This window comes from Panthera onca, chromosome D2 (assembly GCF_046562875.1).
Source record: "Panthera onca isolate mPanOnc1 chromosome D2, mPanOnc1 haplotype 2, whole genome shotgun sequence".
In the NCBI taxonomy this organism is placed as follows: domain Eukaryota; kingdom Metazoa; phylum Chordata; class Mammalia; order Carnivora; family Felidae; genus Panthera; species Panthera onca.
Window position 1 is genome coordinate 35,566,447 of NC_138349.1, and position 24,383 is coordinate 35,590,829.

At 35.6% G+C, this 24,383-nt stretch overlaps 1 protein-coding gene across 1 annotated transcript in view; it reads right to left on the reverse strand.

The window, feature by feature from the left end:
* Positions 1 to 24,383, reverse strand: part of BTAF1 (B-TFIID TATA-box binding protein associated factor 1) — a 119,003-nt gene that overhangs the window by 65,574 nt on the left and 29,046 nt on the right. The window contains exons 5-14 of the mRNA XM_060642039.3: positions 22,656 to 22,819; positions 20,053 to 20,189; positions 16,522 to 16,651; positions 16,197 to 16,265; positions 15,011 to 15,100; positions 14,264 to 14,359; positions 13,991 to 14,167; positions 12,558 to 12,698; positions 11,428 to 11,552; positions 8,821 to 8,941 (exon numbers count right to left, since the gene is read on the reverse strand). Coding sequence (XP_060498022.1) covers positions 8,821 to 8,941; positions 11,428 to 11,552; positions 12,558 to 12,698; positions 13,991 to 14,167; positions 14,264 to 14,359; positions 15,011 to 15,100; positions 16,197 to 16,265; positions 16,522 to 16,651; positions 20,053 to 20,189; positions 22,656 to 22,819 — 1,250 coding nt within the window. The remainder of the gene's footprint in view (positions 1 to 8,820; positions 8,942 to 11,427; positions 11,553 to 12,557; positions 12,699 to 13,990; positions 14,168 to 14,263; positions 14,360 to 15,010; positions 15,101 to 16,196; positions 16,266 to 16,521; positions 16,652 to 20,052; positions 20,190 to 22,655; positions 22,820 to 24,383) is intronic.

The following is a 24,383-nucleotide window of genomic DNA, read 5'->3' on the forward strand; positions in this document are numbered from 1 at the left end:
ATTACATGCCAACAAACAGGGCAATGTGGAAGAAATGGACAAATTCGTAGAAACTGACAAACTACCAAAACTGAAACAGGAAGAAATAGAAAATTTGCACAGACCCATAACCAGCAAAGAAACTGAATAAAAATCTCCCAACAAATAAGAGTCCTGTGCCAGATGGCTTCCCAGGAGAATTCTACCAAACATTTATAGAAGAGTTAATAAATATTCTTCTCAAACTGTTCCAAAAAAAAAATAGAAAGAAAACTCCCAAACTCATCCTATCGATAAGGGTTTAGTATCCAAAATCTATAAAGAACTTATCGGGGTGCCTGAGCGGCTCAGTCAGTTAAGCATCCAACTTCGACTCAGGTCATGATCTCACAGTTCCTGGGTTCGGGCCTGGCAACAGGCTCTGTGCTGACAGCTCAGAGCCTGAAGCCTGCTTCAGATTCTGTGTCTCCCTCTCTCTCTGCTCCTCCCCTGCTTGTACTCTCTCTCTCAAAAATAAACAAACATTAAAAAAAAAAAAAAAGACCTTATCAAGTATCTAAAAAACAAATAACCCAGTTAAGAAACTGGCAGAAACATGAATAGACACTTTTACACAGAAGACATCCACATGCCTAACAGACACATGAAAAGATTTGCTCAACATCACTCATCATCCGGGAAATGCAAATCAGAACCACAATGAGGTACCACCTCACACTTTGTCAGAATGGATAAAATAAACAACACAAGAAACAACAGGTATTGAAGAGGATGCGGAGAAACCCTCTTGCACTGTTGATGGTTATGCAAAACGGTGCGGCAACTTTGGAGAACAGTATAGAGGTTCTTCAACAAACTAAAAATACACTACCCTATGATCCAGCAATTGCACCGTTAGGTATTTACCCAAAACACACAAAAATACAGATTCAAAGGGGTACATTCACCCCAATGTTTATAGCAGCATTATCAACAAGGCCAAACTATGGAGAGAGTCCAAATGTCCATCAACTAATGAATGGGTAAAGAAGATGTGGTTGGGGCACCTGGATGGCTCAGTCAGTTCAGCATCCGACTCTTGGTTTTGGCTCAGGTCATGATCTCACAGTGGTTCGTGAGTTCAAGCCCCACATCGGGCTCTGTGTGGAGCCTGCTTGGGATTCTCTCCCCCTCTCTCTCTGCCCCCTGCCTCTGCTCTTGCATGCGCGTTCTCTCTCTCAAAATAAACTTAAAAAAAAAAATTTATTTATGCACATGGAATGTCCTCCAGAATAGATCACATACTGGGACACAAATCAGTCCTCAAGTACAAAAAGATTGAGATCATACCATGCATATTTTTAGACCACAACACGGTGAAACTCTAAATCAATCACAAGAAAAAATTTGGAAAGGTAAACAAATACTTGGAGACTAAAGAACATCTTACTAAAGAATGAATGGGCCAACCAAGAAGTTAAAGAGGAAATTAAAAAGTACATGGAAGCCAATGAAAATGATCATACCACATCCCAAAACCTCAGGGACACAGCAAAGGCAGTTGTAAGAGGGAAGTATATAGCAATCCAGGCCTTCCTAAAGAAGGAAGAAAGGTCTCAGATACATAACCAAATTTACACCTTAAAGAACTGGAAAAAGAACAGTAAATAAAACCCAAAACCAGCAGAAGACAGGAAATAAAGATCAGAGCAGAAATCAATGCTACCAAAACCAAAAAAACAGTAGAACAAATCAATGAAACCAGAAGCTGGTTCTTTGAAAGAATTAATAAAATTGATAAACCACTAGCCAGTTTGATCAAAAAGAAAAAGGAAAGGACCCAAATAAATAAAATCAAGAATGAAAGAGCAGAGTTCACAACCAAGACAGCAGAAATAAAAACAATAAGAGAATATTATGAGCAATTATACACCAATAAAATGGGCAATCTGGAAGAAACAGACAAATTCCTAGAAACATATAAACTACCACAACTGAAACAGGAAGAAACAGAAAATTTGAACAGACCCATAACCAGTAAAGAAATCGAATTACTAATAAAAAAACATCTCCCCAAAAACAAGAGTCCAGGGCCAGATGGCTTTCCAGGGGAATTTTACCAAACATTTAAGGAGAGTTAACACCTATTCTCTTGAAGCTGTTCCAAAAAATAGAAATGGAAGGAAAACTTCCAAACTCTATGAAGCCAGCATTACCTTGATTCCACAATCAGACAGAGACCCCACTAAAAAAGCACTAGTGACCAATTTCCCTGATGAATATGGATGCAAAAACCCTCAACTAGGTATTAGCCAACTGGATCCAAAAATACGTTAAAAAAAATTATTCACCACGACCAAGTGGGATTTATACCTGGGATGCAGGGCTGGTTCAACATCTGCAAATCAATGTGATTCATCACATCAATAAAACAAAGGACAAGAACCACACGATCCTCTCACTAGATGCAGAGAAAGCATTTGACAAAATACAGCATGCTTTCTTCATAAAAACCCTCAAGAAAGTAGGGGTAGAAGGATCATACCTCAAGATCATAAAAGCCATATACGAAAGACCCAATGCTAATATCATCCTCAGTGGGGAAAAACTGAGAGATTTCCCCCTAAGGTCAGGAACAAGACAAGGATGTCCACTCTCGCCACTGTTATTCAACACAGTATTGGAAGTCTTAGCCTCAGCAATCAGACAACACAAAGAAATAAAAGGCATCCAAATCAGCCAGGAGGAGGTCAAACTTTCACTCTTCGCAGATGACATGATACTCTATAAGGAAAACCCAAAAGATTCCACCAAAAAACTGCTAGAACTGATCCATGAATTCAGCAAAGTTGCAGGATGTAAAATCAATGCACAGAAATCAGTTGTATTCCTACAGACTAATAATGAAGCAACAGAAAGAGAAATCAAGGAATCAATCCCATTTACAATTGCACCAAAACCCATAAAATACCTAGGAATAAATCTAACCAAAGAGGTGAAAAATCTATACACTGAAAACTATAGATAGCTTATGAAAGAAAATAAAGAAGAGACAAAAAAATGGAAAAATATTTCATGGTCCTGGATAAGAAGAACAAATATTGTTAAAAATGTCAATACTACCCAAAGCAATATACATATTCATTGCAATACCTATCAAAATAACGCCAGCATTCTTCACAGAGATAGAACAAACAATTCTAAAATTTGCATGAAACCAGAAAAGAACTCAAATAGCCAAAACAATCTTGAAAAAGAAAACCAAAGCTGGAGGCATCACAATCCCGGACTTCAAGCTGAATTACAAAGCTGTAATCATCAAGACAGTATGGTACTGACACAAGAACACTCAGATCAATGGAACAGAATAGAGAACCCAGAAATGGACCCACAAACGTATGGCCAACTAATCTTTGAAAAAGCAGGAAAGAATATCCAATGGAATAAAGACAGTCTCTTCAGCAAGTGGTGCTGGGAAAACTGGACGGCGACATGCAGAAGAATGAACCTGGACCACTCTCTTACACCATACACAAAGACAAACTCAAAACGGATGAAAGACCTAAATGTAAGACAGGAAGCCATCAAAATCCTCGAAGAGAAAGCAGGCAAAATCCTCTTTGATGTCAGCTGTAGCAACTTCTTACTCAACATGTCTCCAGAGGCACGGGAAACAAAAGCAGAAGTGAACTACTGGGACCTCATCAAGATAAAAAGCTTCTGCACAGCAAAGGAAACAATCAGCAAAACTAAAAGGCAACTGACTGAATGGGAGAAGATATTTGCAAATGACATATCAGATGAAGGGTTGGTATCCAAAATCTATAAAGAACTTATCAAACTCAACATGCAAAAGACAAAGAATCCAGTGAAGAAATGGGCAAAAGACATAAATAGACACTTCTCCAAAGAAGACATCCAGATGGCAAACCAACACATGAAAAAATGCTCAATATTACTCATCATCAGGGAAATACGAATCAAAACCACAATGAGATACTACCTCACACCAGCCAGAATGGCTAACATTAACAACTCGGGCAACAAAAGATGTTGGGGAGGATGCAGAGAAAGAGGATCTCTTTTGCACTGCTGATGGGAATGCAAACTGGTACAGCCACTCTAGAAAACAGTATGGAGGTTCCTCAAAAAATTAAAAATAGAACTACCCTACAATCCAGCAACTGCACTACTAGGCATTTATCCAAGGGATACAGGTGTGCTGTTTCGAAGGGGCACATGCACCCCAATGTTTATAGCAGCTCTATCAACAACAGCCAAAGTATGGAAAGAGCCCAAATGTCCATCAGCAGATGAATGGATAAAGAAGATGTGGTGTGTGTGTGTATATATATATATACATATATATAAATATATATGTGTATATATATATATATATATATGTATGTATGTATATGTGTGTGTGTGTATATATATATATATATATCCTCGAGGAGAAAGCAGACACACACACAAACACACACACACACACACACACACACACACAGTGGAGTATTACTCTGCACTCAAGAAGAATGAAATATTCCCATTTGCAACTACGTGGATGGAACTAGAGGGTATTATGCTAAGCAAAATTAGTCAGAGAAAGATATCGTATGACTTCACTCATATGAGGAATTTAAGATACAAAACAGATGAACATAAGAGAAGGGAAGCAAAAATATAAAAACAGGGAGGGGGACAAAACATAAGAGACTTTTAAATATAGAGAACAAACAGAGGGTTAATGGAGGGGTTGTGGGAGATGGGATGGGCTAAGTGGGTAAGGGGCATTAAGGAATCTACTCCTGAAATCACTGTTGCACTATATGCTAAGTAACTTGGATGTAAATTTAAAAAATAAATTAAAAAAATAAAAAAAATTATTTAAAGATGTGTTATATACATATACTCTACAATAGAATATTACTCAGCCAACAAAAAGAATGAAATCTTGCCATTTGCAACAACGTGAATAAGCTAGAATATATTATGCTGAGTGAAATAAGTCAATCAGAGAAAGACAAATACCACATGATTTCACTCATATGTCGAATTTAAGAAACGTAACAGATGAACAATGGGGGGCATAGAGAAGAGAGGAAAACAAACTACAAGGGACTCTTAATGACAGAGAACAAACCATGGTTTGACAGAGGGAGATGGTGGGAGATGGGCTAGATGCGTGATGGGTACTAAGGAAGACACTTATGATGAGCACTGGGTGTTGTATGTAAGTGATGAATCACTGAATTCTACTCCTGAAATCAAAATTGCAATGTATTTTAACTAAAATTTACATTTAAAAAATGCAAAAATACATACATACATATATACATACGTACGTACGTACATACGTATAAATAAGGGAGGATTAGGGGTCTTTTGTTTTTTGTGGGGTTTTTTTTGGGAAGACTAGTTTTTAGCCCTATCACCCAAATCCTCCTGGTCCTTCAGCACTTAGTCTAACCTTCAGTGCTGCTTCCTGACATCTCTCATTTTCTGCTCTTCCATTATTTAACTCTTTTATTAAACTTATCATGGAAGGGGCAGCTGGGTGGCTCAGTCAGTTAAGCTTCTGACTTTGGCTCAGGTCCTGATCTCATGGTTCATGGGTTCAAGCCCCACATCAGGATCTCTGCTGTCAGCATAGAGCCCGCTTCAGATCCTCTGTCCCCCTTTCTCTACCCCTCCCCTGCTCACATTTTCTCTCTCAAAAATAAATAAATGTTTAAGAAAAAAACTTATCATGTAAGAGTCTTGTCACAATCACGCTGTAAATTTTTACAAGGTAAAAATAAGAACCATGTTGGATTTTTTAAAAATTTCTCTGAATAACCTGCATAGAATTTTATACAAATTTATTTAACAAATATTGGAGAGCTCTGCATAAGTGGTGGCTGACATACTACAAATCACAAATAAAGAACAGTAAGAGTTCTGGTATATGATCAAGAGTCCTCATCGTCAATTTTTTACATATACTAGGGCCAAAGTTTCATTTACAAGCCAGTAAAGGCAAATTCAAAAGACAAAAATAGTTGAGTCCTAGATAAGAAAATCAACACCGCAGAACATAGAGATGTTTTCACAACCATGTAATTTTAATAACCAATATCGACAATCATTTAGGGGCTAAAAAATAGAGAAGAGGATTTAGAACAACCTTGGTATCTTACCTAAACTGTAAAAATTTTGAAATAGAAGAGGAAACACCACATTATAAGACTAACAAGAGAAGTCAGATTGAGATTGACAGATTAGAGAGAAAAAAAAAAATAGGAAAGAGCAATTGAAAAAGAACAGTTCAGTCACTGACAGCAGCACCTCTCATGTATCACAATATTCCCACACTATACCATAGTAAGCACCATATAAAAACTAATAACCAACAAACAATATTGGTGGGCTGATTGATCAAAAAATATTACCTTATGTTTAATACAGTTGAAGATCATGATCAGGTGTGTCAATCATTTTAATGTTAACTATTTTTGGTTAAAAAGTATGTTTCAGTTATTTAGAAAATCCATTTATATATAATACTATAAATAAATTACTAAAATACCTAACTTATGTAAATATATTACCAAATAATTAAAAACCACTGAAGTTAAAAAGAGGCTGCAAGTAGTTTAATCACCTTAATAAAAAACAGAAAGACTTAAAAGAACGATGTTGGACGTGTATCCAAAATACACAAAGAAATCTTAAAATTCAAGAGTAAGAAAACTCAATCCAAAAAAAAAAAAAAAAAAGGAAAAAACCTGAATAGACATTTCAGCAAAGAAGAGATACAGATGGCAAATAAGCACATGAAACTATGCTCAACATCACATATCATTGGAAAACTGCAATTTTAAGTAAGATACCGCTACACATTTATTAGAAGGGCTAAAATCTACAACACTGACAATATCCAGTATTGGTGAGGATGCGCAGCAACAAGAACTCTCATTCACTGCTGATGGAAATACAAAATGGTACAGCCGCTTTGAAAGACACTTTCTTATAAAATTAAACATCTCCTTATGCTCTTTGGTGTTTACCTAAGCACACTGAAAATTTGTGCCCATACGAAAACCTGCACATGAATGTTTACAACTTTATTCATAATTGTCCAAAACAGGAAGCAACCAAGATATCCTCAATAAGTGAGTAAATCAACTGTTGGTATGCCCATACAATGGAACATTATTCAATGATAAGAAGGAATGATCTATAGAGTCACAAAAAGACATAAAGAAACCTTAATTTCACATTGCTAAGTGAAAGAAGCCAATCTGAGAAGGCTACATATTGCATGACTCTCAACTATTTGACATTCTGGAAAAGGTAAAACTATGGAGACTTAAAAAAGGTAAGTGACTGTTAAGAATCCGGAAGGAGGAAAAGAGGGGTACTTAAGTGGAGCACAGGCCTTTTTTTTTTTTAAGGCAGTGAAACTAGTTTATATGATACTGTAATGGCAGATACATACCACTGTGCATTTGCCAAAACCCATACAAAACAGTATGAAGAGTGAACCCTAATATAAACTATGGACTTTACTTAATAATAATGGATGAATATTGGTTACCAAGCATAAGAAATGTACTACACTAATGCAAGATGTTAACTATAGGGAAAAGTGTGGGTGGGGGAATATGGAGGCATATACGAACTACATACTTTTCACTCAATATTTTGGTCAACCTAAAACTGCTCTTAAAAGTAAATCTGTTAGAAAAACAATAACATGAAATAAGGAAATCTGTTAACTTTAAGAGGATTAACCAAAGCAAATTTAACCTTACACCAAAAACATTTAGACAAAAACCACAAAACAAAAATGAAGTGAAAATTCAAAACAACCCATGCCAGTGTGTCTTATCAGCCCATGCCTCATCAAATGAGGATTATAAAACACACCTGATAGACCTCAGAAGATTCTGATTAGATCAAATAAAAAAATACAGCAAAACAAAATTTATAGACACTGATTCAAAGAAGTACAATCCCATGCTGCAGATTAAAGCAAGTCTACATGGAATATTTCTAATTCACAAAGAAATGTGTGGTTAGTGAACATAAGAGAGACATTTACCCATCCTAGAATCTACTGTCTTAAAAAAACAAAACAAACAAACACAAAAACCCACTGCTTTTTAAAGATCACTGGCTCAAACTGTAGTGCCAACAAATAACAGCATGTCCTAAGAATGGATTATGATACTTCCCTACATTCTAGTATTTCGTTTGACCTATAGTTACTTTAAAAATAGAAATGTTAAGTCTTTTATAGGCAGGGCAAAGATTCCTTAGGTCAGCACAGATTCCATTCACATACTGATATTACCTGAATGATCTCTCTAGGCACTTCATGTTGTGACTTCTGATGTTTACTATCCTTGGAAATACCATGTGCTTAAGATTAATTCTTAAGAGAGGCAAGTGCCTAGTAATTTCATCATCACTCTTTAGAAGTCATACTGTAGAGCTCCAAATGTAGCCTCCTAACCTGGGATATGTTCTGCCAACCACCTGTCTGACAACCACATGAAGCAAGCTAAGACTGAATAACAGATCTCTGAAACAAAGAGATTATTCGATTGATCTTTCACTCAACAAGTATTTGTTGAAGGCCTCCTATGTGTTAAGCACTATTCCAAGTGCTGGGAATATGACCTAGAACAAAATATTAAAATATTTCTGCCCTCATGGTGATTATATTTTTATATGTCTACATGGTCACCATACCATTTCTACTAGCCCAGCATCCTCCTGATCTTTGGCTATGTAGCAAAGGTAACCAGACTGATTGAGTTTATAAAATGATTCTATGTAATTTCAGTATCACTACACATAGTTATTAGTTCTTACCTGGTCCTGTGTTGATAATAACGTAAATAGAGTCTCCAATGCTGCTCTTCGAACTGATGATATAGTGTGATGCAAAAAAGGCCAGACACGTGGAACTAGAACTGTGAGTGACTGCTGAATACTAATAAACAAGACACAAATTAGGCTTACTCATTTTCAGTTGAAATTCTATTGATACATTTTCTAAATATGTCCTGTAGACCTCATACCTTTTTTGATGAATAAATTCTAAAAAGGTAGTATTTTCATATGAACGTTCATTTAACATCCTCATTCAAAACTGCTATTATACCACCAGAATACCCAGAGCAAATGCAGTCATAAATATCAACATTAAGTTCTATGGTACTAATGCCACGAATTACCTTTGTCAAAGTAGAACTTTCCAATATAGCTGCCCTTTTTTCAGTCTGTTCTTAGGAAAATGGAACATGTGTCTTAACTGGTAGGCTACACAAAATCAAGATTAATTTTTTCTTCTTTCCCATGGCTAACCCCAATCAGTAACCATTAGATGCACATAACTTATATTCCCCATTGGGGTCATCTCTGCCACATTATCAAATGAGCAAGAGGTGGCATGGTAGTAGCTTCGAAATCTGTCATCCTGATTTAGCATTACTAAAGTTAGGAAAACTCAGATTATCTTCCTTCTCACAATTAGAATTTAAATGGAAAAGCAAGCAAAGCCACTTCTAGGCTAACAACTTGGACCACAGAATTCCTGTCGTATCCATGAGTCATTTATAAAAACTACCTTGAATTAGGAAATGATTTAGAAATAGCATTTGAAATATATAACTCTAGAAAAAGGCATGAATAAAAAAGAATATGGCAGGTGTTAACTATATGTTCTTTTGTGGTTCCCCTCAGGTCTATATTTTAGCATTATTTTCATCACTTGCAGGTTTGTATGAACATCTCTTCTCACATTTATTTACATGTTTAGTAAATTTACTTATAAAATTATTAAACACATGAACAGAGACAAAAAACAGACTCAAACTATGTAAAAGCATTATAACAAGGTCTTGTTAATAGAGTAACTTTTAACTGTTCATGCTCCAAATGACATGCTGCATTTCTTCTTACATAGCTGGAAAGTATCTGCCAAATATCATAACATGTGAAACAAATTTCCTAACGGCAATTTTGAAAAATAAATACATAAAAACTACATTATTTCACACATTATTGTATTTCATACATTATTTCTGAATTAACAGAATTTTTACTACTTCTTTCATTTCCTTACATTATCTAGCTTTCCTGACACTACTCAAAGATTTTTTTTTTTTTTTTAAGTCCTAAACCCTTTATTTAGGACAGTGGTTAACACAGGCTCACAATCCAAACCCACATCACCCTGTTTTTAAATAAACGTTTACTGGAACACAGCCATATTCATTCCTTATGCGTTGTCTATGGCTACTATTGAGCTACAATGGCAAAGTTGAGTAGTTTTGACAATGACCATATAACCTACAAAACCAAAAATACCACTATCTGGGCTTTCACAGAAAAAGTTTACCAACTTCTGATTTAGGGTAATTAAAAACTCTTGCATTCTGCAGCTTGAGAAGGGCTTTCACACAGATGAACACATTTAATCCCTATAGCTTTCACTACTAATTGAAATACCTGAATTTTAGGAAATCTCATAAATGCACTACCAAGTTTTCTCTTCGTTTGCTTTTACAGGCATTTATTTTGCAATTCCAACTTGTAGGTTGTCCTACTGCCCTAAATTTACCCCTGAAGTACTCTCAGCAGGGCCAGTATTACTTGAAACATTCTGAACATGTTTTTAATACATCTATGATTTTCATTAGAAATAGACTTACAGAGCCAGAAATCATTTATAATCATGAGCATATGCACATTCACTAAACATCCTCTCTAGGCTAAGAACAGTAATTAATTTTCTCATCTGTGATTTTTAAAGTTGCATGTGAATTTTTTCTTCTGTATCTCCAAAGAAACTATTAATAGAAATAGTATTACTCAGGAGGCAATCTAAAAGGTAGGGAATACATTAATTAGCTGAACTTTATTTCAAGTATCAGGACAGGAAAATAGGTGACACTTTTTGATTTATGTTTTTGGCTTCACTCAACCTCTGTCTTTGGACATTATACTGCATTATTATGTATTATTCCCTTCCTGATAATTATTGAAATCAAGACCAAGAGTTGAAATGAACATTACAAAGAAAAAGTTCACTGAGGAGCAAATTTTGGAAAATGTAATGCTGATGTTCAATGATAATTCTATTAGCTAAATGTCTCTAAAGCTAATGTTCTGTATTCGGACTGGATATGAAAATAATATGCAATGATTAAACTCTTGAAGTTAACTATCATAGGATGAACAAAATGAAGAATTATATAACCAAAGTACCCCAAGGATAAATATGACCTTTTTAAGCTCCTGCCCCTACTATGCTGGTGGCTAGAGAGTAAAGACAAGGCCAATTTGAAAATAGTAGTCTTTGGCATTTCCAATTCACTTTAAGTGCTGTACTTAAAGATGCCAAACTATTTTATTTTTAGGATTATCTGGAAATGTACGTAAACATTTTTTACTTTACTAACTACAAATAATTACCTGCATTGTTGGACCTGAGGATAAGTTAATAAGGATGAAAGAAGAGTCATAATACTATTTGTTGATGCAGTAAGATCATCTAGTTCCAGAAGAGCATCCCATAGTGTATTTATAATGAATGGTACCTATAGGATCAGTTATTAAGAAAACAGTTATTTTACACAATATACTCACAAGCCATGCAAAATTGTAGTCACTACTGATTCAAAAACATATATAATCCCCATGCCCTTGGATAGTGTCAGTTTTGAGCAAAATTAAAGAGGAGACACTATTTGCCTTTAGTAATTCTCTACCCCTCTTTAAATGCCACTCAACTCTACTTTGGCACTTCCCTTCCTACCCAGGCTTATAATGGGAGGGAGAATTCAGGAAATAAGATAGCCAATACTCCTATTTTATGTAAAAAACTAAAATTGGAAAACAATATAGTGTACATACACCAGACATGACCTTCTCTGTAAACTAATATACTTAAAACAACACTAGTCATCATGAAAAGATAAATTTAGTTTTTGACTTTTTAAATAAATACTGCTTGCTGCACTTCCAAATGCTGTATACATGTTATGGTTTTGATAATAAAAAAGAAAGACATTAAAAGAGGGATTTCAAAAAATGAGACCAGATTAAAACAACTTAAAGCCAAAACCAAAATCAAAACAAACACAAATCCCATATGTCTAAAAACCAGGAGTAAAATAAAGAAGAAATGGTTGCTTTCTTCTCAAATAAGTTCCTTATATACTCGGTACACAAAGGGGAAGTAGATTAATAGACAAAATTCACTATTCCAAGGATAATATATAATTGAGATTGTATACGTCAGAGGACTATCTGTTATATGAAAAATGGAAGGACAGGATGTCTGGCTGGCTGAGCATGTGACTCTCAATCTTGAGGTTCTAAGTTCAAGCTCCACATTGAATGCAGAGATTACTTAAAAATAAAATCTTCAGTACGGAAACCAATTTGACAATAAATTTCATATTAAAAAAATAAATATATAAATAAATAAAATCTTTTAAAAAATTGGAGAAGGAGAAAAAAATACTGAATATTTTTCCTAATACTCTATACCCAAGTGTAAACAAGCTCTATAGAAGAAAATGCAAAAATATTTAATTTACCTTCTGTGTCTGAAGGTCTACAAGGCTTTCTACCACAGGTACTAATGATGCTGCAGCAACAGCTCTGACATCATCATCAAAGTCCTGAAGTCCTTCAATTATTCTAGTTAAAACTTTAGGCAATAAAGTATTAATTACATCCTGTAAAACAGTACATCAAAACAGATTAATTTTCTGTAATGCAATTATTGTGCTTAAAATTTGTTTTATTAAATTTACCATATGAAAGCACAAGTCCCAATCTTTTTTTAAGTTTACTTATTTAAGTAATCTCTACAACCAACGTGGGGCTCAAACTCATGACCCCAGGATCAAGAGTCACATGTTCTTCAACTGAACCAGCCCCGTGCCCCAAAAATCCCAACGTTTAGGGGCACCTGGGTGGTTCAGTCAGTTAAGCATCTGACTTCGGCTCAGGTCATGATCTCGCAGTTCTTGAGTTGAGCCCCGCATCGGGCTCCATGCTGACAGCTCAGAAGTTGGAGCCTGCTTCAGATTCTGTGTCTCCCTTGCTCTCTGCCCCTTCCCCGCTCACACTCTCTCTCTCTCTCTCTCTCTCTCAAAAATAAATAAAACATTTTTTTTAAAAGTCCCAATCTTTATTAAAAAAGAATCACATAAACAAAAAATAACAACAGAAGTCTATTTGTAACTAATCCCATTTGAAAAACCACAACTGGGGCGCCTGGGTGGCTCAGTGGGTTAAACGGCCGACTTCAGCTCAGGTCATGATCTCGTGGTCCGTGGGTTCAAGCCCCGCGTCGGGCTCTGTGCTGACAGCTCAGAGCCTGGAGCCTGTTTCAGATTCTGTCTCTCCCTCTCTCTGACCCTCCCCCGTTCATGCTCTGTCTCTCTCTGTCTCAAAGATAAATAAACGTTTAAAAAAATTTTTTTAAAAAAAAAGAAAAACCACAACAGTATCAAGTATCTATTAAATGTGACTTAAAACATCAGATAACGTTTTCGAGGTAAAACTATGAACTCCCTGCGTGAACACATACAGATACATACCGCTGTGCTGGACCCTCAATTTCTATTTCTTATTCAACACTAATGACAACCAAAAGGGGTGTGAGAGAAAAGGGCAGGAAAAGCTCTCCTTACTTCCTGCTCTCCATACTTCAATCTATTCTCCTTTCAACCTCCCTAAATAGAGCCAGCCCCCAGAATCTATTTCTGGGATCATACACAAGGAATCACCCTGAGAATCGGTCTTCCTATGAAACAGGAACAAGTATTCAAACCTAATGAACCATCTTTTGATTCGTACTTAAATTCTTACAGTACCACCTATGTCTAAGCTACTACCTCAAGAAGGCAAATCTTGAAATGCTGGCTCATCTGTAACACTAAGAATCTAAGGTAATTTCATACAATAAAAATAAGAGGGAAAAAACCTCTCCCATACATGCTTCAAAACCTGAAGTGTTTACCTGACGAACTGCCAAAGCATACTTTATTCCTAGCAGACCACCATGTCTAACTTCCCATTGTTCTTGAGTAAGTAATTTAAGAAGCACATCCACAGTCTTATGAACTCCTGTTTCATTCATGTGTTTTAACACCACACCTAATGTCTGAGCACAAGTTTCACGAACTGGTGCCACAACCTATGAATAAGAAAGGAAGAAAACTCATTTACAAAAAAGTGTATTTTGTTGAATTTGAAATTTGATCGGACAAAGCCTCCCTTAGGTGATACTTACTTCATCAGAAACAAAGTCTCCAAATCTGTCTAATGCAAAAACACAAAGGAGTCTAATAACTAAGTCTTCCAACCACTCTTGATGCTGCTGAATCATCTGTTAAAACAATCATTTTTAATTACCAAAATCATACTTTGTATTGGGGGTTGGGGACACATTAAGTCCAAAATCAAAACTAAAATATTGGGACAGACAGGTTTTGTTGCAGGAACAACAACCAAAATACATAAAAGTTCCAATTACTACCTTTAATATTAACCACATCGTGTTTATTGATTAATTAGGTTCAAATATACTACACCAAGATCTTTAAGACTCATGAATTCTATTATGTTACTTGCACTCTAAGAAATTAAGAAACTACTAAAGGTTGCTCTAATTTCAATTATATCTGTCATGTATCTATTATCTATCCTATTACCTGTGTTTCATGCTACACCAGTCATATTGCTCAATGACCTCTAAACTATCTTCTTACACCTCCTACTCTACTTTCCAATCTTTTGTATCTTGCTCTTATATATTTTTCCACTCAATGTTTCTGAACAAATCTTTCCCATGAACTCATTCTTTCTCTGTTAGTAAATAGACTTCCTTCTGACCTTTAAACACTTTTCCTCATATTTACCTTTCCATATTTATTTATTTCTCATTTCTATGTCATGGCACAACTCTGTAACTTCCCTGTCTTGAGAAAAGAAGCAAACTACTAAAATCTGTTGATAACTGATCCTTTACTACACTTACCTCTTCTAAAGTGCTATCTCCCATTTTACCACCACTTTTTCCATGAGCTTTAAGGATTTCCCGAAGTCCAGTGCCTGCACCATGCCGAACCTAAAAACAAACAAGACGCAAATGTCAAAGGTTAAATGCTTAAGAAACTGAGTTTAACTTTTCTTCAATATGAAAAAGGGATTCTAGATTTTTAAGAAATCAGAATAAACTAAAGTGGCACTTCAAAAAAACGTGTTCTTCTGCTATCCAAGAAAAATTACATGCATTAGTTTCACAATTTTGGTTATGTCGAATTTTTCTAAAATCAAGCTAAGAAAGTAACTAACCTAAGATCCTTCTGAGATATTAATCTATTTGGCTATGATTTCCCTACCTTTTACCTGCAGTTAGCATTATCCCCAGCAAAAGTGAGGAAAGAATCATGTTGTTCCCTATAGCTCCAACATCAGTATTTTAGAAATATATATATTAAAACTAACTTCCAAAGATACCAGTATAAATGTGAAAGGAAGACAATTCAACTGTCTCATGACTAATGCTTCACTGTCACCCTATAGCATTCTGAAGCATCATCTGGAAGGGAGGAAACAGACCACTGGCACCTCACCCACCCACTTACTTATTCAAGACCCAATTTAAGTTAACACTTGAATAACTTTAAACAGATGTACATCAAGGAGCAGAAAGACCACTAAAAGGTATTCCACAGCAGTGGTTTTAAATTACCCAGGAGCCAACTGAAGTAGGACAGAATGCTTTGAGACCACCAACCCTCAACTTCAATCAGAGAAACCTCACTTTCATCTCTTTTAACATGCTGGGATATGATCAAGATTTTCTCTGAAGAAATATTTCTGAGACTAAAAAGCTGGTTTGGAAACTATTACTCTTAATCAAATTGTCCTCTTAAAAAGAAAGTTTTTACTATTTGGTAGAGATATGCAAGTCTTTATACCACAGCTAAAAAAATGAAAAGAAACTAATAGTTCTCTAAAGATATATGATCAAAAAGGGTACGAAAGGTGAAAATCAGTCTAAAGTTTTCCACTTAGAAGGTGAGTGATATGAAGTGCCCAGATCAGTGGGAAGAATAGGGACTCTAAAAAAAAATGTTTCACATGGTTCCTTCATTAGCAAAAAAAAAAAAAAAAAAAAAAAAATAGAGCTGAGGGAAGCTGTAATGACGAAATCTTACCTCCCAGGAAGGATTAAAAAGGTCATTGCAAAGTTCTTCACAAAAGCTTTCTAAAGGCCATTCATTTGTCTGAGTAAGAAAAACAGAATTACTACTAATTCAAAAGGTCTGTTTTATGCTAACAATTTAAGTAACTTAATAAAAGTGTATTTATTTGTAGGTCTAGTAAAAATATGCTTTAAAAATTTTAATAATTAAAATTTTTACTAATGAAGTAAAGATACAATAAAATTTCTCTCAATGGATAGATTATTACCTACTGACACATCAGTATGAAAAAATTATAAACAATTTCAAAAGACACTTTAGGGTATTTCAATAGTACCTCTTCAAGTAAGGAAGAACTGTCTGGAATATTATCAATCAAAACTTTGGAATCATTTGTAGACTGATTAATAACAACATTTGCTATTTTTCGTCTCTTTTCTTCTGGTTCCCCATCAGTGCTATCATTGCTAAAAAATAAAAGTCACCATTTTAAAAAGTGAATAAAGAATAATGTGAACCACAGTGAATGTAAAAGAATACATCATATGAACATTTGTTTTGCCACATTCATGGTTTACTTAAAACTTCATATATCAAATAAGTAAGATCAACGATGTAAAAAGTTTTGAGCAAAATATATTCCCCTACTCTCACTAATGAATGTAAAATAGGTTCATGAATTCTTGCTTTCAAACTGAATCACAAATTTAACAGTCTTTCTTTCTTCCTCTCTTCAACCAGCTCTTCTCCTTTTCATTTTAAACTCCCTTGGCCTAACAACCTAAATCTGGCCCAGCTTAACTTTTCTAGGCTTTTCTACCCAAGAGGAAACTAATGCACTGAGTAACACACTATAGTCCTACTAGCTCTTTAAAAAAGAGATAAATGACCAATGAAAAATGTGTCCAGAAAATCTGAAGAAATGTTACTTTATGACTAGAAAAAAAATATTGAGGCTAGCATAATAATAAAACATAACAAATGAGAAGACAAAACCACTTTATTCAGTATTAACAGAAAGGACAATCAGCACAGTTGAGGTACATACAGCACTATTTTCTAAAATATCCCCCGTATCTTAATAATGTGACTTATTTGGCCAACCATTTTTTCTAAAGGTGATGAAAGAGGGGCACCTAGATGGCTCAGTTGGTTAAGTGTCCAATTCTTGGTTTCAGCTCAGGTCATGATCTTGTGGTTCATGAGTCTGAGCCCCACATCAGGCTCTTCAGCTTTTCGCTGATAGTGCGGAGCCTGCTTGGGATTCTCTCTCCCCCTCTCTCTGCCCCTCCCCCACTTGTGCTATCTCTTAAAATAGACTTATATAAACAAACAAACAAAAAAATAAATGTGATGAAAGAAATCTAACCTTCCTCAGTCTCATTCTCTATTACTCTTCCCCTAATTCTCTCCAATCTAGAAACACTGGTTGGCCACCTTACTCCCCTTGAACTTGTTAAGCATTTTTCTCCTTCCAGACATTTGCCCTTATGTTCCCTCTATTTGGAATGTCTTTTCCAAATATTCATAGGACTCGTATCCTCACTCCTTTCAGATCTTTAAAGAAAAGTCACTTCTGTGAATCCCTCCCGACTATCCTTATCTAAAATTTCAAATGTTCTCCCCACAACACATTTCACATGTTCCTTCCTTGTTTTATCTCCTTTTTCCTACTTAACTCTTATCATTAACATGATATATGCATATATACATATATGTGTGTGTGTATACATACATATATATATTTACTTATCTTTTAATTTTTTTTAATGTTTATTTATTTTTGCGAGAAAGAGACAGAGCACAAGTTGGGGAGGGGTAGAGAAAGAGGGAGACACAGAATCTGAAGTAGGCTCCAGGCTCTGACCTGTCAGCACAGAGCCCGATGTGGGGCTTGAACTCACGAACCATGAGATCATGACCTGAGCCAAAGTGAAACTCTTAACCAACTAAGACACCCAGGTGCTCCTATATTCTTTTTTTAAAATGTTTATTTATTTTGAGAGAGAGGGAGAGAGAGAGAGACAGAGTGTGAGCAGGGGGTGAGGTAGAGAGAGAAGGAGATACAGAATCTGAAGCAGGCTCAGGCTCTGAGCTATCAGCACAGAGCCCAAGGTGGGGTTTGAACTCATGAACTGTGAGATCATGACCTGAGCTGAAGTCAGATGCTTAACCAACTGAGCCACCCAGGCACTCCTACTTATCCCCTTTAAAAAAAAAAAAAAAAAAAAAAAAAAAAACATTTTATGTTTAAGTAATCTCTACACCCAACATGGAGCTTGAACTTATAACCCTACGATCAAGAGTTGCATGCTCTACCAACTGAGCCAGCCAGATGCCTCTACTTATCTTCTCCCTTATTCATTTTTTCCTCCAGAATGTAAGTTCCATGAAGGCAGAATTATCTATTTTATTCACCAATGCATCCTAAGGGCTTAGAACAGTATCTAGCACTCAGAAGGTATTCAGTAAATATTTGTGTAATGAATGAATCATAAACTCTGAAAAATAAAGTCTACTATTTCTATATTCAAATATTTGGGTAAAAGTGCTTATACAAATAAAGCCAATAGAAACCTATTAGGTTACTATATACAATCCTAATAAGTTGTTTACTTAAAAAACTCTGTAGTTTAATGAAGTTCAATTAAAATTTCATACTGAACAACTTAACAAGTAAAAATTTATACCAAGTAGATGTTTATTATTTACTCCCTTTGCACCTAGTTTTTAAATAAATACTGTAAACACTTACATTTTAGCTTTATATTTATAAACGGAAAAAACAAAAGGTCCTGTCATCTGCAAAAAAAACTTTGTAAGTTTTCATGTGTTTAATTACTCAAACATTTCTAGAACACCATAAAAGATTCTGATTTAACAGAGCCGAATGGGGCATTTTAATGAATGCCCCATTCAGCTCTGTTAAATGAAAATGAAAATCTGCATTTTAACACACCCCTCAAAGTGCTTCTGAACAAGGTTGTTTTGAACCACTCTTTTAGAAATGCTGTTCCAGACCATACACAGATACCACTTTTATTAATTCATTAAAAAAATGTGGACAGTGATTTTATCCAGAGTTCTTTCCTACAAGATTAAGTAAATAAACTTGGATTACTACCTCCTATTTGGTCTAGCCATCAGGCTAGAAGACAGATGATGTAACACTGTGACAGTTCTATACTAATCAATATTCTTAACTTGTGGCCCTTAGGGGCACCTGGGTGGCTCAGTTGGTTAAGTGTCCGACTTCGGCTCAAGTCATGATCTCGCAGTTCGTGGGTTCGAGCCCCATGTCAGGCTCTGTGCTGACAGGTCAGAACTTGGAGCCTGCTTCGGATTCTGTGTCTTCCTCTCTCTGCCCCTTCTCCCCTTACACTCTCTCTCTCTCTCTCTCTCTCTCTCTCTCTCTCTCGAACATAAACATGAAAAAAAAAAACAAAAATAAAAACAAACTTGTGGCCCTTAGACCACCTCTCTGACTTCACTCGGTCCTACCCTCACCTCCGTCTACTCATCCTAGATATACTGCCTTTCTTTCTATTTCTTGAATAGTCTATGATTAAGGCATTTACATTTGTTCCCTCTGCCTGGAATGCACTTCCCTCGGAAGATCTTCAGCCCCCATTCAAAGGTCATAATTGGTAAGGAAAAATAAATCTGCATATGTGGATTATTCTGGGGAAGCTGTCCTAGTCCGTAGTAATAATAAATAATCTCTGACAATTCAGCAAGACAATCCAAATGGTACTCCACAGCTAAAGACAATGTCAGCAAATGTTTTTAAAAATCAAGCAGACACAAATTTAATCTATAAAGCATCACTGTTTTAAATGAATAAGCAAAAAAAAAAAAAAATTACTACCTCTTTTCATTAGTTTCCACTGCATCTCTGGATCTCTGTTTTGCAAATAACTTGGCCATTCTTTTAGCTTTGTTCTTTTGTCTACTGCTCATTCCTGCTCGAAATTCTGAGTCAATCAATTCAGCTGCCTGGAGAGTCTAAAAGAATAAAAGAATGCTGAGTTTGAACTTTTGAAGTTAAAATAAATACCCACAGCCTCAGAAGAGTACTAAGTCTATAAATTTCACTATATCCAAACTGACCACAGTTTGACAGCTTCATGCTATTCTGTTATATGGTTATTACCATAATTTCACTCTTTTATTCCTTATTTCCTATTCTTCCAATTCTCAGCAGATGTTTGTATGTTTCTTAACTTTTTTTGTCACCGATGTAGCACAAATGTATGATCATAACCCACAGATAGGGTTTTGAAAAGGTGATACTTCAAAATGACCACAGTAATAAAGATGTGGTGGTACACAGATACAATGGAATATTACTCAGCCATAAAAAAGAACCAAATCTTGCGATTTGCAACAACTGGATAGATCTAGAGTATAACACTATGCAAAATAAGTCAGAGAAGGACAATCACCATGATTTCACTCATATGTGGACTTTAAGAAACAAAACAAAAAAGAGAAAAAGAAAAACCAAAAAACAGACTCTTATTAATCATAGAGAACAAATTGATGGTACGAGAGGGGAGGTGGGTGGAATGGGTGAAACAGGTGAAAAAGATTAAGAGTACACTTACCTTAACTCCAAATAACATAGAATTGTTGAATCAATACATTGTACACCCAAAACTAATAACACTGTATATTAACTATATTGGGTTTAAAATAAAAATAAAACAAACAAAAAAACTGTAATACCACCCTAAAGTTGTAAGAATAAAGAATATTAATTAATATTCTTAATTAATTAATATTAATTTCAATATCACCTATTGAAAAAAAATTATAGGCATAAGTGATCCAGCATCCTATAGTCAACTTAACTCATATTGCTCCTTTTCTCTTAAGCCATCACTATCTACTGTTTTTTGCTGTCTTTTCCATTCATGGGAGACATTATAAAGGCTTTCAGTTCAAGCCTAAAAATCCTTTCTGCCCTTAACTGATTTAAGATTCAACTAAAATTCACTTTGACCACTAATTTGGGTCACTGGTATGGATACCCCACTACGGTCTTAGTCCAGAGACCAATGGCGCATATACAAGCAATGATAAACCTATGGCAACAAGTAACATTAAGCACCTCCTCCCAAAGGTCCATGACATATAAGGCCAACCCAACTTGGATCTCACAAACCTCAAAGTCTCTGCTGCCCATCCTACATACAACTATTCTGTCCATACCCCATCTTCTCTAATATACTTGGCTCATCTTTTTTCTTATACCATACACGATAACCACACTATGATCACATTACTACATTTTTGTTCCCTTTATTCTATTTTTATTTTTTATTTACACCTCATGCTTCTCTTTGCACCTCATTTCTTTCTGTTTCTTTATAGTTGTCATATTTTCTGCCTCTTTATACTCTTCTTTTTTCCTCAGGAATGTTCTTTTTTTTTTTGTCTGCAAAAGTTATTCATCAACACATACTCCATTAACCCTAAAGAAAGGTTCGAAAATTCTGATGGTTTAGAGGACCAGTATAAAGGAAAAGGCCAAAAGAAAGACAAGATAAGCGTTTCATGACTGCAAAGCAAGAATTCTTAATAAGGACCAGGAAACTCTAAAAAGATACTGCAGTGGCAAGAGGAAAGAATACCAACCCCCTTGAATGTTAATATTTCAGTTGCATGTGAATTTTTCTTAGGAGAGAGCCACAGCTTTTTTACTGGAGCTTAAGCAGTTTGGGACATTAAAAAAGCAGCAGCAGCTTGTGAGCATCCAATGGGAATTTGAAGAATGGAGAAAAGGGAGAAATACAGAGCAAAATTATGGTACATCCATAAAACAAAAGAGAATGAAGCTATCAAAAAAATACATGATCAATCTGTATATACTGATATATTCAGCTACATGAAATGGGAAAAGAGAAATATGGCTTAAAATACAAATACCTGTGTCTGCATGTACAAGTAATTCATGAAGGGTTGCCTGTGGGGCACGGGGACATGCATGTCCATCAATTATTAAAAACTTTTTACTTCATATTGTATACCTTTTTTCATTGTTCGAAAATTTTCTTATCATATCTGTTACTTTGCCAAATAAAAGAATAAATCACCGCTCTAAAGATTTCTAATATCATACTAGCCCTTACTATCCTCTACTCTCTCAAACATTTACTTTTTTTTTTTTTTTCCACTGAAGAACAAAGGAAAAAGCAATTGGTGCAACTGGGATCTCTCAATAGCAGTGGCTCCAAAAGGCCCACCACAGCTTTTATCTAACAGTCAATCCAGAGTTTATAAGGTAGGCTGAACTTCTATCTCTTTAGGATCTGTTACCAGAAATTCAATTCATGAAGACACTAAATACTAAATTATGGTGGAACAAGCCGCAATGAGCAACAGCATTTTTTTTCATTGCAATAACATGGCAAGATGAAGCAAAACCCTTGTATTACTTGCAGTCAAATAACCAAAGATTTTACCTACAGGTTGTTTATTTACAAGGGCTGTTGAAGTTGGAGTATAATCCAGATCTTCATCATTGAAGAGTTCTTCAGTACTCATTCCAATGGCTTCTCCCATATTAAGACCAAGTTTCTTTTGTAATAGTTTCCGTTGGCGTGCTATCCTCTCTTTAGGATCCACTTCACCTTTAAACAGAAAAGAAATACATTTCCTCCAAATCAGGTAAGAAGTTTTCTAATCAATGAAGATCAAACTTGATTAAAAGTAAAAAAATTTTAACTATTACAACACCCCTCTCAGGAGGTGGCTCAGTCAGTTAAAGTCCAACTCTTAATTTCGGCTCAGGTAACGATCTCACGGTTCATGGGACCGAGCCCCACGTCAGGCTCTGTGCTAACAGCGCTGAGTCTGCTTGGGATGCTCTCCCTATCTCTCTCTGCCCCTCCCCTGCTAACACATGCACTTTCTCTCAAAATAAATAAACATTTAAAAACAAACAAAAACCACTCCTCCTGACAATAAAACAAATCATACTCACAATTTGAACATGTCATAAACTCTATTATCTAACTATGATTGAAAAATAGTGTTCTAGGGGCACCTGGGTGGCTCAGTCGGTGAAGTATCCAAATTCGGCTCACGTCATGATCTCACAGCTTGTGAATTCGAGCCCTGGTCAGGTCTGTGCTGACAGATGAGAGCTTCGAACCTGTTTCAGATTCTCTTTCTGTCTCTCTCTGCCCCTCCCCGTTCACATACTATCTCTCTCAAATATAAATAAACATTAAAAAGAAAAATAGTGTTCTCACTAACAAAACATTCTAGGAATTTTCACTGAGATCCCACCATTGCCCCACTATCAATTATCAAGTATATATAAAAGGAGATTCATGCTTATGGAAATAAACCAATTTTATTTATTTATTCATTCATCCATTCTCCACACCCATCATGGAGCTTGAACTCATGACCTTGAGATCAAGAGTTGCATACTTGGGGCACCTGGATGGCTCGGTTGGTTAAGTGTCTGACTCTTGATTTTAGCTTAGGTCATGATCTCATGGCTTGTGAGTTCCAGTCCTGCACTGGGCTCTGCGCTGGCAGTGCAGAACCTGCTTGGAATTCTGTCTCTCTCTCTCTCTCTCTTTCTCTCTCGCTGCCCCCTCTCCCCTGCTCATGTTCTTCCTCTAACATTAAAAAAAAAAAAAAAAAAAAAAAGAGCCTCCAGTCTTCCTAGTTTGAGGAACTAGAGGAAAAAGAGTTAAAGTTCACTATAGCCACTGAAAGGTAAAGAAAACCCAAAAAAGAGAGAGCCAGAGAGAAGACCCAAATTCTGTAAAACCTCAGCCAAAACTCTAGCTTAATTATAAACTATGTGAGCACATGGCAGACTCCAAACAGTCCAGCTAAAGCTAAAAAGTGAATTGAGATTTGAGCTGTTGTCCATCTCAGAGGAATTGCAATTTGAGTTTCACATACTTAAATGCCTGCTAAAACAAGCAAAAAAAGAAAAAATCAAACCAAAATCCTTTTTCGAAGAATATAACGGAATCCAGCCTAAACAATATATATAGCATTTATCACGTGAGGGACAGAATTCAAAATTAAGCAACATACAAAGAATCAAAAAATGTATCCCACTCTCAAAAGAAAATTAAGGAAGACCAACTCTGAGATGACCCAGATGTTAGAATTAGAACACATGATTTTTAAACAGCGAGTTTAACAATGGTTAATAAGGAAGATACT